General features: G+C 44.7%; 1 protein-coding gene across 3 annotated transcripts in view; it reads left to right on the top strand.

Moving 5' to 3' along the window:
• Nucleotides 1–1476: 1476 nt before the first annotated feature.
• The window catches only part of MYO1B (myosin IB), a 101889-nt gene continuing 86501 nt past the window's right edge, over nt 1477–16864 (top strand). For all 3 annotated transcript variants that reach the window (XM_084208913.1, XM_084208912.1, XM_084208911.1), the window contains exons 1-2: nt 1477–1576; nt 15925–16065. In XM_084208913.1, the coding sequence (XP_084065039.1) occupies nt 15931–16065 (135 nt within the window). In that variant the 5' untranslated portion in view covers nt 1477–1576; nt 15925–15930. The remainder of the gene's footprint in view (nt 1577–15924; nt 16066–16864) is intronic.

The following is a 16864-nucleotide window of genomic DNA, read 5'->3' as shown; positions in this document are numbered from 1 at the left end:
GAAAGAATGCATTAACTATCTCCCAGAAAGTAAGTTGAGTCATGAGAAAAGCACTTACCTGAAGCAAGGAAAAGGTGAAAAGACAGGGTCATGGTGCTGCTCAGGAATAGTTCTTGCCTGTGTGTTTTTCCTAAAGAAAAATTAAGCTGAAAGCTGAATTATCCTCCTGAGAATACCTGCACCAGTCTGTCACTGTTTCCATACAACTGAGTTTTGATCAAGCCCTCAGTTCTTCAGACTGAAAAATATTTTGTTGAAGTAATTTTTGACCACTTCTAATGAATGCAGTAATTAATTTAAAAGATATAAAAAAATAAGACAAATCTTAGCAGCTAAGTATCTGTACTGAAAATAATAAAGTAGTGATGAGTCTATGAATCAGCAGGGTCTCAAGGCTCTCGTTCCTGGGAAACACCTGGGAGCTGTCTCCAACACTTCTACAGTTACAGATTGGAAAATTGTGTGAGAACACCTTCTCTTTCTAAAAACAGGAGGACTACCAAGGAGATGTGTATCTGAAAATGTAGTCTTGACTTTGAAATATTGAAGTGTGCTAATGAGGAAGGGTTTAGAACTCATTTTGCATCCTCACTGTGTGGGTCTGATCGCCTTGAATCTCGTGATGTAAGCTGGATTTCTTCCACATCCCGAAGAGTTCTGGTTGTGTATCTGCAGTTCAGGCCCTCTTCTCAGTGTTATCTAGCAAATATAGGTTTAGCTTGGGGTTGTATGGAAGCTTATCGCTATTTAAAAACAACCCAGCTTGGGAAAAGCCTGCTTGCAAACACGAGACAGTAACAAAATGTGCTAATTTGGTTTCTTGGGAAAAAAGCACCAGCAGTGAAACTTTTCACACGGGGTAATTCGCCAGGAAGTGTGTCAGTGTGTCATACAGACCTACGTTCTCCATCTCATCTGTGAATGGGGAGTTTGCACGGGGGTGGGGAGAAGCCTCAGTGCCAGAAACACAAAATGAGCCCTTTAGGGCTTTTTCTTCTTTGTCCCTCCTTTCACACAATAGGGCAGTCGCTCTCCATTGTTGGCGGCTCCGGCGCTTATCGGGGCAGGATTGGGCAGATAAGCTATGAGTTGTTATCGACTATGCTAAGTCAAAGCTTGCTGTAAATACTTTCGGCTGCTTACACTTAGCCGAGAAACCACTGAAAACATTATTGCAGAAACCGAATGGCGGCTGTTTGTGTTTCACACCAAAACAAGCCAATTTCTCTTCCCACTTCGCTTTTGACGGCTTAAGGTCAGGGTGAAAGAAATGAACTGGACGACTGCAGAGCAGGCGGGTCTGCAGCGCGGGAGGCCAGGTGAGGAGGGCGGCGGCTCCCGGGTCCCGGTGTTGGGAGCAGCCCGGACCCCGCGCGGGGAGCGGTGCCCGCCGGGCGGCGCTGCGGGCCCGGGGCGGGCGGGCGGCGGCGCCTCCGCCCCTGTCGGGCGGGGAGGGGCCGGGGCTGAGCCCCGCTCGCTGGGCTCCGGCTCCTCGGCAGGGCAGCGTCCGCCGGCGGCTCGGGGCGGGAGGCGGCGGGCGGTCGCGGGACGGCGGGCAGCGCCTTCGGCGGCAGAGGTACAGCTCCCCCGGGACTCCCGGCCCGCACGGCTCCCTTTGTTTCGCGGCTCCGGCAGCCGCCCGGGATGGGGATGGGGCAGGGGATGGGGTCGGCTGCAGCGGGTGGTGCGGCGGCTCGGCGCCGGCTCTCCCGTGAGGAGGGGGCGGCGGCCCCGGCGGCTCCTGGGCGCCCCTTCCCCGCGCAAAGCTGCGGCTCCGGGACGCTCTGCGTGCGCTGTGGCCGGCGTTGAGCTCCGTGGATGGCAGCGGGGCTGGGACAGCTTCATTGAGGCGTGAACGCGGTGCGCACACACGGAGGGACGGTCCGGGGCTCGCTCCCTCAAATATGAGAGCGTGTGTGTGTGTGCGTGCTCTTTCTGGGAAGAGAGCGTGGCATCTGTTTCTTCTTGACTGAAATAATTACCCCGTGTGCGCGGCTTTCCTGAATGCAAAAGAATGGGCTGGGCTGGGGGGCTCGGGGGAGCCGTGGGAAGAGCGCTGGTAACTTGGAGCAGGATGATGGATTCTGCTGTCGGGTTGCACTTGAGAGAAGACTTGGGGAAGGGCTTTCCAGGGCAGGGTCATTGTCCCAGAGAACTTCCCTGAGGGGACGGGTCGGTGTAGCCTCCCGAGGAAGACCGCCCGTCTGCGCCCATGGAGGCTGTTGGGATTCGGTGTGGGACATCTGCTGCCGCTGTTTTGGGAAGGGCATCCCTTTGTTCCCCGCTGGAAAACAATGGCCTTCCTAGCAGAGCCACAGGGAGCGGGGCAGTCACGGAGTGGTCCAGGGCTCGCCTGCCTTGCTCAGGGTAGCTCTGTGCTCACGCGTTCATGCTTACACGTGCTGTTTGCTTTTTCCAGTAATTTAAAGCTTTGAAATTTCAGACCATGTCATTAAATCAGTTGCTATGTATTTAGTCAGGACCACTATTCTAAGGGACAAACGTAACAGTAGCGAAATAAAAGCTAACTACTCTTAAAATGTATGTCGGAGAAACTATTTAAAATGCATCCAGATTGGAGCCGGCCACTGGCATAAAGGTCAGGTAAAACTCCTGACTTCGCGGTTTTTGTGTGGAATCATGAGCCTTCCATATCCGTCTGTCCTATTGTTAATTGTGAATTAAGGCTGGCAACAAGCTGCCCATCCTTCCCTGCATGAATCATCACTTTGTCAAGCCGTGTCAAAAACAAGGCTTTCCCCAAAAGTGTGCGGTGTTAGAGAACAGAAACACTCCATCTGTTAAAGTAAAGTTCAGTACTTGGCTGCTTTTAAACACATGAAAGGTAAAGACATTCTTCTCATGTGCTTTTATTTCCAGTTATCCCAAGCTTGAGTTTAAGAATGTCTTCAATTTAGTGCTTAAAGCAATGTGCTGCCTCGGGCTTAATTTTGTGTGAAGGTGTGAGGGTTGGAGCGTTCCCATTCTTCCCAAAGCAACATAAAGTGGTCGCTGCTTGCATTGGCTTGTAGCACTTACTGGCGTGTTAGTTAGCCACAAGTTCCTCCATATCCTTGGGATGTTTCTCAAACACCTTTGTGGTGCTGGATGTCTAAAAGGCTTCTGGCTCCTTATGAGCACCACGGGCAGATTGAGTGCTCAGCAAAGTGAAGGTGAAAGGACTCCTGAAAGCATCTTAAATCACAGAAGCTTGCCTTTTTGCTTTTTTTGGGGTTTTTTTTTGGTTGGTTTTTGTTTTTTTTTTTTTTTTTTTGCTAAGAGACCTAGTTAAATCACACCTGTGGGGAGGAGCTCTGTGTGGAAATGATGCCAGGGGCCGGCAGTTCAGCTCTGTTGTGTTAGCCCTTTCAGGCATTGTGCAAGACTTGGTGTAATTGCCTTTAGAAGGGCAAATGTACATTGCAAGCCTGCTAGTGCTTCTGGGGGAAGGGAAAATAGAAGTCTGGCGGATGAGGAGAGGAAGTGGGAGAGAGCAATTGGAAACACAAGCAAAGTCATTAATTTTTCCCACTGTGCGCTCTTGAGAAACTGCTGGCAACATACTGGAGATACTCTGCCTCATGGAAGTGTCAGGGACTTGCTTCACATGATTCTCTGAGATCATCTGGTTTCCCTGAGCTCTGTGGGAACAGAAATTCCTGACGCTGGAGTCTGATCTCATCTTCCTTCGGCAGCAGTAGTAGCAGCGGCTTGGGAATTGGAGAGGAAGGTGAAGAAAGCGCCAGCGGGACGGTTTGGAGAAGAGCTCAGTTCTGGTGGAGGCCAAGCTGGACGCTGTTCCCTCCTTTCATTTGCCTTGTGTGGTCAGAGCTGGGACAAATGCTGACATAGCCACCAAAGTTCAGTGCCCTTGCAGACTGCTGAGCTTATTTAGCACAGCTCGTGTACCAGAGCGTCCTTTCGAATCCTGCCCTGTATTTCATTCATCTTTTTTTACTGTACTAATGGACAGCAAACTGAAATGGAAAGTGGTGACTTGAGTGACTGTATGCATCAAGCTTGGGGAATTTCCTGAGTTTGATGAAAGACAAAAAAAAAAAAAGGGTTTTTTTTCCCTCCCTTATAGCTGTGTAGTTAGTCTGATAAATTCTCAGAGCTTTCTAAGTGGCCTCTTCTGTTTGTTGTGGGACTGCTGGCAAAAATTTTAGGAAGATTGAAGTAGCAATGACCAGCCCTGGAGTCTGTAACTTGATCTACAGCTTTTTCTCTTCAACTGGGAAAGGAAGTAACAGCTCTTGTTACACCCTTATGTAACCTCTCCATTCATAACCTCCAAAAAAAGAAGGAAACCAGAGTTTGAGTCCTGGTGTATAAGCTAACATCAAGGCATGCTTTGTCATAAAGAAACAGTAAAGAATAACATTAATTTTCTTCTGTTTTGCAGTTCCCAGAATGGAAAAAAGCCCCAAAATCCACAACCCTCCTGAAAGTTAAACATTTTAATTTTGTGCTGATGGGATAGTGGAAATCTCTGCAACTCTTTGTCATATGCTGTGAGGTGGAGTTAAAGAGGATACTGGAACTACAAAATAGGGTGTTTTTGTGGGTCTTTTTTGGTGTGTTTGAGCTTTGGTCTCAAAACATTGATGCTTTGCAGTTGTGCCCCAGTTTGCTTGTGGTTTGGGAAAGCTTTGGACTTTTGGTGTGTATTACTCCAGATTTTGGTTCTAAACAGTGAGGAGACCAGGGTCTCTTTTATTTGGTTTATTTTGTTTGGTTTGGTTTTTTATTTCCTGATAGTGGCATAGCTTTTAGAGAAAACTACAGAAAGTTAATCTTTGTGCCTCTCCCAACTCCATTTTACTGGGAAATTTCCCATTTGGTATCACCAAGGAAACTTGTATCCATTTCTTGATATATATTTTAACTCCGATAGCGAAGTCACCGTGGTGATGAGAAAGTTTCAGTAAGACTAGTGCTTAAAAATAGAGTTTCAGACGTGAAGAAGAATTATCAAGTCCCCTTTCCAGATGCAAACTGGTTGGGGAATTCTTCTATGCAGGCAGTAAAGCAGGAGTGATGGACCCCAGGGGCCAGAACAACATCTTTTTTCCAGTGCTCCAGCTTTTGGGAGGAAGGCAATGGAGAGGTGGTGTCCAGCCTGAGTGACCAGATTTAACACTTCAGCAAACAAGCTGAAGAATCAAGAAAGCAATCCAGAGTTCCAAGGAGTCAGGGCAAGAAATTGCCACTGAGATTTTCTTTCATTTTCAGGGGTGGGGAGTGGTAATTGCCTTGTCTCTGGCTCTGTGAAGTGCTGCCTTGGAATTGCTTCTTGGGCAGCAGGACCATGAGAGCAAAAGAAAGTGAGAGCCTATATCAAGGAGAAAAAGAGGAATAGGTGCTGAGTAAGAGAAGGGTTGGTGGGTGTTGTACTATCAGAAGTGCTTCTTGTAGATTTCTTTATTTTCTAAATGAAGGCAGCAAAGAGGGACTCATTTTCCCCTACTGTGAGCAGAAAGCAGTTTTTAAAAGCGTGTGACCACAGCCTCTGGTCAGCAGTGGTAAAAGTTTCCTGGGCTCACAAATATACTTTGTGTGTGAGCTCTCTTGCTGTTTGCTTGATGCTTCTTTTTCTGTAATATTCTATAATTTTCATAGTTTGTACGCTCCAAAGTGCTACTGGGGGTACTTTGAATTGCAATAAGAGTAGAAATATAAAATTACAAATACGAATAATTAAACTGTAGGTTTTGCTACATGGAAAAAAAAACCAGATAGTGAAGTTTCTAGTCTTTTATATGCATTTTCTTTACCCAGTCTGTTCTCCTTTTGTCAACAAGAGTGTACTGGTGTTTGAAGATGTCTGAAATCCTGGGCTTTAAGGTATCCACCAGTTTTTATGCACAATGGAGCATATGCAGTGTCCTGATACTGTGCTTAAATCCTTGCCAGTAACATTTGAGAACTTGCACCTCAGAAATGAGGAAACTGCTGGGTGATGAAGGGTTGAATTCTGCATCTTGGGAAAGCACAAGCAAAGGAAGTTACTCTTACTCTCTGTGTTTTAATGCCTTTGTGTTAAAACAGTTTGAAGCACAATTAAGGTATCCTTTCAGATCAGAGGTATCCTTAAATTCCTTACTGCACAAGGGCTCTGTGGATGGCACAGGAGTGAGAAGCCAGCCCAGCTGTTAGGAGAGCTCTTAAAGGGAGTGAGTTGCTGTTAATCCTCTCCACTGTTTCTCTGTGGAAGCATAGAGAAACTGGTGAAGAGATGACATTTTTTTCTGTGACTCTGGGAACCAGTTCACTGTCCACTTGATAGTTTGGCTAGAGGGCTGAGAAGAAAGCTCCTCCCAGCAGAGCTCATGCTTGCCTGATGTGGAAGAAGGGATACCTGGGGTGCCTGACTTCCAGCAAAAATAACAGCTGCTCTACCTATTCATCAAGAGAGGCTTGGAGACAGGGCAGCAGAGAGATGGCAGAGGTGGAAAGGCAGATTATTTCTGGGAATAGTTAAGGCTACAAGATAAACACGTGGTTGCTTGAATGCTTGAGACCCTTCCTAACTTTTACCTATGCCAGGAGGTCTGTGACTGATGGAGCACTTGAGCTTTGTTGTGCAGAGCAAGCTAGGGAAGTGCTAATTCCCTGAGAACCTTTGGAGAAGGGAAAGAGCTGTTGAAAGGGTAAAAATGAATCCCTCTCTCCATGAAGAGTACTCCTGGTAGTGATGAGGGAATATTGGTGCCATAGGCTGACAAATGGCACTCTGGAGCAGGGCAGTGTGCTGTAGGATGGGTGATCTGGAGCACACAGGACAGATACAGCCTCAATTGTTCAGCTCACAGGCTGCCGGAGCCAAAAGGGCTCTGGAGATCACCTCCAGTGATCAAAGACTGCGGGGCTCTGTTGGAACAAAGCTCACTCCAGGAGAAACCCTGGAAAATCTTTTGGCAGGCAAGGGCAGAGCTGGAGCTCCTTGTGCCTTGTAACACTTGTGGAACACAGGGAGCTGGCCTGTATCTCGTGTGAATAGAACTTTTTGCTTCCTAAAAAGTGATGATAGTTCTCACTGAAACCCAGCGAGGGGAAACTTCGTAGCTGTGAGTGTGTGCTGAGTTTGCCTGCCACCGGCTGGTTTTGGTCTGTGGAAGGGAGCTGCTTTCTATTGTTTTTTTAAGGTGTCCCTCTCTAAATCTGTGAAGTGTTCTATTTTATTTGGAAAATCTCTGTTTATCGTGCTAGTTGTTAATAAAAACACTGTCTGCTGGCTTTTAACTTCAGGGACATCTGGACAGGAGTGATTCCCGTGTGTTGAAATGCAGCTTCATGAACTGCTCCCATTGTATGAAATACCTCCTGTACAATACACAGGAAGAGCTGGAGATGGCTGGATTTAGAAACTGATGACTTCTATCCTCTAATTCCAGGTGTCTATCTGAAAATTACTGTTGAGGATGAAAATGACAAAATAGTGGATATAGGTCAAATGCTTGAGACGAGCAAACCTGTCTTAGTACATGTAATTTAGTCAAGCCTTGCCTTCCCTTGGATTTTTTTTTAAATCTTAGTTTTGGGCAAATAATGCTTCCTCTTCCTGCAACACTTGCATGCAAATTCTTTTATTCCCTCCCTTTATTAAAAAATAGCAGTGCCTTTCTGGACAGGAATGGATGTGCAGAATAGACAGGGATGGCAAGTGGTGGGGTGAAACCCTGCACTACTGTTTTACCTTGGCAGCTACCCCTGGGAGAAATGGGACTAGTCGGCTCTGACTTCCTGCAGGTTTTTCTCTTGTGATGGATTGACTTGCAAAGAAGTAATAATTTCCACTTGAAGCTTTTTTTCTCTGCAGCTAGGGGATTTTGCAGAGCAATTTTTCTGCTCTGTGGTACTTAATGAGGGGTTTGTTCTCCTCGCAGCAGCCCGTGTCTCTGATGGAATGCTTGTGCTCAGATCTCCTCTCCTGCCTGCTTTTGCCTGCAAAATCAGCTGTGCTGTTGTCCTTTCCTCTGTCCTTTTGAATGAAATTCAACATTAGATGTGTCTGAGACGGTAGATGCGTAGACCAAGAGATCAACAGCTGGCACGGTTTGTCTTGTTTTCATAAAATGCTGGGCTAAAAACATTCCAAACCTTATTTACAAATCTTTCAAGGACCCCATCAGTGAGGCTTTCAGGAGGGGAAATTGCAACGGGCTGGAATAAGACCTTTGGGGTGGTATTTGGGTGACTTCTTTCCTCCAGTTTTAAATGGAAAAGATGGAAAAGGACAGGGAAATTTTTGCTTTACCTGGACTTTTACTGCCTGGAAGATGATATGAGTGCGTGGAAACTGTGGAAACTGTGAGTGCCAGCTGCTCTAGGGGTTAGGCTGTATGCTCAGTTACTGTGGCTGATTGATGCTGGGTAGATACAGGCACCAGTTCCTCTTCTGGGATCTGGATTTTAGGTTTGTGCTCATCTCTGTGACCGGTTTTAAGCCTGGTTCACTGACTGTTGTGACGACTTTCTGTGGCTGCTTTTCCTTCTGCTGTTGGCAGCTGAGCGCAGCTGCGGTGTTACCTGGCCTGTTATTTCGTTTTCTGCATATCTTCAGGGCTTATCACCCACTGCTTAACAGGCAGCAAAGCATTTGAGCTGGAGATTAGCGTGTACTCTGGTATTTTAACCCCGTGGTATTAGCACATCTCTTAGTACCTGCCTCGCCAATGATGTAAATTCGTGTTTGCTCCACTTGCTCCACCTTGAGCTGCTCTTTTGTCTGTGTCAGGACAAAATGTGTGGTTCCCGTGCTGGCTGCAGGAAAGCAAGGCTTGCTTTCTGCCCATGCGCTTGTGTGGAATAGAGAATAAAAATCCTGTTTTGGTCGAAGGTCTTGATTACAGCTGATTGCTGGATTGCTCCCGAGGGACTGGAACCTCAGGTGGAAGAAGTGATGTGACTTTGTGAGGGCTGATTGATTGTAAATGTGTTTTGTGGGGGTCTGCTACCGAGAGCTCTTTTGAGCCCCAGCTCTGGTGAGGTGGCAAGCTGCTGGTGTGTGACATACAGCAAACAAAGACGATCCCCTAATACAAATAAACACTGCCTTGTTTTTTGTGCCCCTGCTCTGCAAATGTAACCTTTGGATTGGTCAGGATCCTCCAAAATTGGCAGAAAACTTTAGGCGGCATCTTGAAAGATTAAGGTAATCAATTTAAAAGTGAGTGCTTAGTGGAGTTTGGCTGTCCAGCAGTAAAAGATTTTTTGGTTTCTTTTGTGAAAGAATTAAGAGTGTTTTCTATGTGTCCATATCCCTTACTGACAACGTTTTCAAAGTTGTGTTGTCCAAACACTGTCAGTCTGAAATCTGGTCTTTGTTTTAGGAGGAGAAGGCAGGACCTTTGACAACTTTTGGCTTTGCAGTCACGTTTTGTTCCCTCTTTTGAAAAAGATTCAAGGAAACCTTAGCAAGGTGTATGTGCAAAAAATTGACCTCCTTTGTTATGAATACTTTATCCCTTTCTGTAGATGTGGACCTGGAATGATTATAAAACTCTGTGGCTGGGCAATGACTAAGAACAGCCTAAATATAAGAAACCACCATGGATCCTGTTTCTGCTGAACTCAGTGGGAATTTAACCAGAATTTTGGACTGTAAATAGCCTTGGTAGTGAAGACCTATTTCTAGATGCATTGAAAACACCCAAGGTGTTTTCCCCATTAAACTAATTAAAGAAAAAGAAAAAAAAGGACTCCAGAATAACCATTTACAAAAAAGGCCACTTCACACCTGTAATCTTTGAAGCCTGTCAATGTAATCCAAAACGCAAAGGAACATTTTAGGGGTAAAAATGGAGTAGCAGACATATTTTGATTCTATTTTCACAGCTGCTAAAGAAGAGTGCCTTAGCAACGTTGAAAGACCCAAATGTTTTTCCCAAAACCTGGTGTGACTGACCCAGATGAGTTAAAGCAAGGCAGAAAGTTGACTTAGGAAATAGATCAGCCCCAGAGTGCGATTACTGGTGGCAGTTATTGTGTTGTGGTTGCAGAATAATTATCAGAAGTAATTTGAAGACATGTACTGCTGGGACTGTAAAGTAGGAATAATAGAATAGATATACCCCATGGTCTCATAGAGAAGGTAATATCCATGCTAATGTTATTCAAACCACTGGGAGAAAAATAACAGAGAGTAGCCTTAGAGAAATGCAAACACAGCCCCCTCAGGCTGCTGAATGAGTTGGGTTTGGTTTTTTTAAGGAAGAGAAAGAGGGCAAAGCTCTATCTTCTGCAGACGTGGCTCATGTGATTTTGGTTTTGTTGCAAGGTACCGTGCACCTTTTTGGTGATGCCAGAGTTGTTCATGGTCTCATCATAATGTGAACAGAGGCATGAGAGAGGCATCTCTCTCACTTTAGGGGAGATTACTGCTTAGTGTGGGCTGCAACCAAGCTGTAAATAAATGTAAAAATAAAAAACACTCCACACCAAAAGAAAAACCCTAAAACCCCCCAACAAACCCCAAAGAGCTTCAGCACCAACCAAACCTCTCACTTGTGCATTTTTGAAGAACCTGAGCCCTGGTAATGAAGTTTCATCCACAGTTTACATCCGGAGGAGATGATGTCCCAGCAAACATTTTGTACGTGTCCTAATTCGGGCTAATTATCCCACTCTCAGTTTTTCTAAACTGCACTTAATTCTCCATTGTTAAACTATTAAAAGATGGTATTGCCTCAGCGGTTGCAGCTGTTTGTACCTTAAGTGGCCGGGTTCTTTCTCGAAAATTACCCAATCCTTAGATAAATGCGCGGTGTTTGGGAGCAGAGGCCAGTGGAGCATTCGTTCCTCCTCTGGAATTCTCTGGTCAGATCTTCTGTCATCTAAATTGCAGTCGCTGGTGCGAAACTGCCCTAATCTGATGTTGCTGAAGGGCTGTTCCCGTTTAGCTGATGCTGAATGCAAACATTCCTGCGGCCCCAGTACAAATACAGCCCTGCTGGAATTCGCCAGAGCTGGCTGCTGGGAAGCGCTCAAGGAAAGAAACCCCTACACGTGTGTAATGTTCGTGCCCACGGAAATTCAAGAGAGGTTGCACAAGGCTTCAAATCACAGCTCTTGCTTGCTGGGGAAGATGTGAGAAGCATTAGCTAATTCAAAAGCTGCGAATTATAGAATTTTCCAGTCTGGGAAACGCCGATTTGTGCAGTAAGACTGTGAGAAATGAAGGAATTCAGGAGCTATCCAGACCCTGGCGAAACCAAAAGGAATGATGGAGAGTCAGAGGAAGCCTTTCAGTTCTCTGGGTGCTTTTACTGACGTTGTGATCTCCATTAACATTCCTTCCTGAAATTCGCCTGTCACGTTCCCCAAGTCCATTTCCTTGCAGGAAAAGCAGCGGGCTGCTACATCGAGCTGTTTTCTGCTCTTTTGCACAGGACATGGATGTGTCAGAGCAACGATTGGGAGCGGTCCCAGCTGGGAAGGAGGGCGCAGGTGCTCCTGGCAGAGCAGATGGGAGGGTCTGGAGGGAAGGCAGGGTTTCCTCTGGGTGATATCAAGGCTTTTGCACGTGTGCTGATGTCGGGAAATGCAGCTCGGAGCGAAAAGGGCGTTGGAACAGTTGGGCTGCCTCAGTTTGCCTGGTGAAACCAGCACGGGGTGTTTCCAATGAACTTCCACCCTTGGGGCATCAGCCAGAGGCTGGTGGGACACAAGGTTTGCTGGGCAGCAGAACAGGATAAATTTAAATCCTGCCTCTTGCTAAATTGGTGCTTAGGGTTGTGGTGAACACTGAGATATGGTGGTTGCAGCCCCTTTTGTTCAAATAGTGACATTGTGTCCCTGGCTGCTTTTCTGTCAGTGTCCCCACCTTGGGTGGGCTGCTTGCTCCCTGACAGAGAAAACAGGGCAAGGGTGGGCAAGCATAATTGCAGCCTGACAGGGGCTCAGGGTCAGACCTGGAACATGAAATCAGCTTGAACTCCACCACTGAATTACTGATGTTGCACATTGTAAGACTTAGAAGAAGGGGGTTGTCTTCTACAGCGATCTGGCTGTAGTGAAACTTGTGGTGTTTTAATTTTTTGTTTTGTTTTGTTTTTAAAGAATCAGAGCTCGAAGCGTGTGTGAGTACCTCTGTGTCAGTTTTGATGGCAGGGAAATTGTTCTCTTGCTACAATGCCTGGAAAGAAGGAAAAAAAAAAGGCAGCCAAGCCCCCCCTGCAGCCAGTGATAGTTCCAGTGCAGCAAACTCCTGAGTGTGAGCTAAGGGCTGCTCAGCTGTAGGAAGCTGCTGACAATTGTTGCTGTTCTGCTGCTGGAGGGTGATGTGGAAAACCTGGGACAATTCCATCAGGTGCTGTAGGCCAATAACAGGGCATTACTTCATTTCCCCCGTGGAGAATGTGTGCATTTAATTGTAGCAGGCTTTGGGGGTTTTGCCTGTTCTCTGCATTCTCTTCTATTTATAGCTGCCATTAGCTCTTTTTCCAGAATGGCTAATGATAGGGTTGCTGTGGCTGTGGGATGCTGTGATTTTTTTAATTTGCCATCCTTGTGGCCAAGAGGGGTAAGAATGTTTTAGATTCAACTGAAAATCTAAATTTTATCCCCATCCCAGGCACTGCAAGCAGTGGATACAACAGTGTGTGTTTTAAAAGGCTCTCTGTGGCGTGGGAGTGTGTGGATAAAAGCATTTTAAAGACACAGCCTGCCCAGCACTTCTCCTCCCAAGCATGTTGTCCAACATAAAACAGATCAAACTGTGAAGGATTACTGAATTGACTTAAAAAAAAATTTTTTTGAGAATGGGAACATGTTGCAAATATTCTCACTCCATTGAATTTAAGGTTTTGGTATGAGACCAAGGGGAGGAAGAACAGATTTGACAACTGCCTACAGAAAAAGGTGTTTTGAAATGCTGCTGATCTTTCCTTTAGGGACAAGAAGGGTAAATCTGGGAGAAGCCTCAGGTGGTAAGTGGGCATGGGTGAGACCAGAGAATGTTGAATCTGATCCTCCTGATCTCTCAGGCACTGGGAGCCGGTTCTGGTCCCATCCCTCTCATAGATCTGCTTCTTGTAAATGGTTCTTGAGCAGCATTCATCTTTTTAAAGGTGTGTGATGACATCCAAAAGTAGAAGCCACTTGCTTTTATGTTTGCCCCTGCTTTCCAAACTGTGGTGAGCCCGCTGTCAGCAGCGCTGATGGGGAATACTAACAGCTGCAAGGCATCTTTCAGTGTATGGCAAACACTTGGACATGGATTTGGATTGCATTTCTGAGCTTTTTCTGAAGTTTAGCCATGTAATGTTGCAAGAGCTTGATTATTTTTTTCTGTGTGTGTAGTGTGCTGATTTTTGACATTTTTTATAAAGCTGCTTCTAAAATTAGCATTTGGTATTTTGAAAGCGCTATATATTGACCTTCTACTATATTCTTCTAGTAGATTAATTTCAGTATTAAGTCCTATTTAATTGATTAATATATGTTTAAACACTGTTGGTTTCACGTAGCAGTGCTCTTTTCCCCCCCTACTTTTTACCTCAGACAACCAAATTATCCCACAGGCTGGATTTCCCTTTGTTAGCTAAACCAGAGCAGGGATTAAGGTTGGATTCCACCAAAGCAAAGGCCAACAATGCTGCCATGGCAGAATACTCTTGAATCATGCATAAGTGTAGGAGGCAATCTTTAGTGGATTTTTGCAAAGGCTAGGCTATTGGAAACAGCTTTGAGCAATCAGTGTTAAATATGTTGTTTCAGCCCGTTCAATTTTTTCATCATTTGGGTTTCTAATATCTTCTAGCTCACAAGTTGATGAAAAATATTTTAATCATGCAATACTGTAAATTATTGTAGAAAAAAACAAACTGAAAATTAACCTTTGACCATAAAATGGAACTTTTCCAATATATTGATAAGTCGATATCTGTATGCAACTTTTTGATCCAACTTATAATAGTAGATATAGTGTCTTCCTGCACTTCTTCTGCAAAACATGGCGCTGAATTTGGGAATACATGGACGTTTTTGATGGGTTTGGCTGCTCTTGCTCTTGAAATTCCCAAGCAGTGATGCATGAAATGTGGTAGATTGTATGTAATTTTACAATGGTAAATGAGGTATTGTACTTAGAACTTAAATTTTAGGTTTAAACTGCCCTTATTAGGATTTTGTGTTGGCTTTTTTTATATATTTGGCCACAAACCCATTATTTAATAAGTTCCATACTTGAGAAGGGCTTTATTTTTTCAGCCTTCAAAAGTTATTTGAGCATTAGTTGATGTATGGGAAGTAATTAGGTCACTGAAACAAGATTGGTAGTTAAAGAATTTGTCTTAATGGGATGCAGAAGTTGAAGTGATACCTCTGAAAAGATTCTACGAATGCTTAAAATTTTTTTTGGTGATTCAGAGAGGTGAACTTTTAAGAATAAAAGTATCTTTCTCTACAAAAATATTTGTCCAGTGTTTCTGTTTAAAATAAATGCTCTTTTGTTTGTTTAGCAGAGTTGACTCAGCTTTGGTTGGTTACCATAGTTCAGCACTGTTTTTGCATTTCCATGTGAATTTCTAGTAATTCCCAGGCTTGGTTCAGGTTTTGGGGATCTTTTTGTATTGCTTTGTTAGCTGCCTGTGGAGATGTGCTTCTCTTCATTGAATTTGGAAAAACATCAAGCAGGACTTAAGTCTTGATCTAAAATCCCTCAAACGTCACTCACTGATGAAAACCATCACACAGCTTTTAGTGAAGTAGCGGCTTCAGGGAGAAGGGAGAGATAAAAAACTTTGCTTGTTTTAAATTAGTGACCTCATGGAGAGGTATTATGGCAAGGTAGGACTCGTTGTAGGAGGTAATAGCTGCTCAATGGCACTTTGGGCAACAAGAAGAAATATTTGGAATTAAAATGTGCAGCAGTGGCAGGGGCACCAAGGGCAGCCTGGTGGCATTCTGCAGCTGGGAGGTGGCAGCTGCCTGGTGAAGGTGAGCTGCTGTTTTGTGTGCCTGCAGCTGTGCAGTGGCTGCTCCTGGTGTGTGTGGTCAGCAAGGCTGTTCTCTCCCCTCTGATTCCATTCTCCAGTCTCCTGGTGGAAGCTGAAAGCAGTGACTGTGTGCCTGGAGCTCACTAACCTCCAACGCTTGGATTGGGGGGATGAAAGGCTGGGAGGATCAAATAAGTGCCAAGTTTTGGCCTGACCTTGACTTCTTTGTCTAAATGACTTCCTTTATCAGCCTTGCTTACTTTGTTTTGTTTGATCCTGGTCCCCTGCTCCAGCCCAGCTTCTGGCCTTTGCCACCCCGGGTATATTCGTGCAGCGTCTCCCCTTATCAGCCGGACTGTTGCTGCCCCGTGAAAATGTTCTCTCCAGCAACAAAATTACAAGTGGATGAAGTAATTTTGTACCTTCAGCTAGGCAATACCAGCACTGTGCTACTTCAGAACCCAGGATTCATGAGCTAAGATCGCATAGCGTGGTTTTTGTCTCTGTGCGGGTTCACTGAGTTGGTTTCCATTTCAATATTCATGGAGTTGGAGAAATGCAAGTAAGGGCGAAAAAGAAACTCAGATTAGAGTTATTGACAAACTTAAACCCTAATCTGGAGATCCTGATGAAGCTTTTGATGAAACACAGACTCACATGCACTTGAACATTGAGCTGCAGTAAATACTGTGGTTTTGATGCCCACTGGAATCTCCATTCCTGTTTCTGGGAGTCTCATGTTTAATGTAAAGTGGACCAGAAGGCATTGTTGGCTGTTAGAAGTTACATTTTGGGATCATGTGGACTACCTGGGCTAATGCAGTGGCTTTGAGAATGTTCCTTGGAAACATAATTGTCATGTAGTGTTCTTCCAACTTTTATTCCTGAAGTCGTGTTACTAGATAATGCCTGTGAATAATTAGAATAACCTTGAGCTAACCTTTGCTGTTTGTTTTATTATTGTTTCTTTTGCTTTTCCCAGGACAAAATGGCCAAAATGGAGGTGAAGACATCGCTTTTAGATGACATGATTGGGGTGGGAGATATGGTTCTTTTAGAGCCACTTAATGAAGATTCCTTCATCAACAACCTGAAGAAGCGCTTTGATCACAATGAAGTTTATGTGAGTATATGTTAAAAAATAACATCCTATGGGGAGCTATGCTGTCATTCTTCAGATATGTGTTTATTTATAAGAATGCACACAGGCTGAGTGCCTGAACATTATCTATTGTATTAGGCATGTTTTAAACCTTACTTGTGCTGTAGCCTTTCCTGTACTGCATTCTTTGCATTTGATCTTCCCCATCTGGGATATTTTTCCTTTTCTTTTTTCTCCATTACACGACATGGGAGACCTCTGATTTTCATAAAGAACAGTTGCAGAACTGCTGCTGGCAGTAACTTTGATGCTCCTGTTGTCAGAGGGCATCACAGTTATAAATAATTCATTTACAGGGAAGGCACTTCCAGGATGTTAGAGCAGGCTGAAGCAGAAACAATGCATGCTCAGAATATGCTAAGGGCAACTTAAATATTGCCTGCTATCTTTGATTTGCAAAAGGGTTGTGTTTATTACAATGGTTGGGTTTTAAACTAAGTACAATGAGCTTGGCTATATGTGGAAGTAATCAGAGTCTTCAGGCATATTAATCTGAGTGATGATCACAGGAGGGATGTGAGCTGGCAGTTGAAACACAGGCAGGGAATGAAGAGGCAAATGGTGATTCCAGTTAAGCCTTTCATTTCCTGCTTCATCTCTTTGTTCCACTTTTGCCAAAATGTGCATGGTATTGTATCTGTTTCATTGCTCAGGGTGTGTGAACTTAATGGTTTCTAGAGACTTTCCAGGGCTGCTGGTGAGCCTAAGTATTTAAGCCAAAGTATATCTGTGATCTACAAGCAATTGTGTCTGCAGCTTA

Source organism: Fringilla coelebs (genome assembly GCF_963513975.1).
Source record: "Fringilla coelebs genome assembly, chromosome: 7".
NCBI classification, from domain to species: Eukaryota; Metazoa; Chordata; class Aves; order Passeriformes; family Fringillidae; genus Fringilla; species Fringilla coelebs.
The sequence above is the reverse complement of the archived record's forward strand: the minus strand, read 5'-3'. Positions and strand labels throughout refer to the sequence as shown.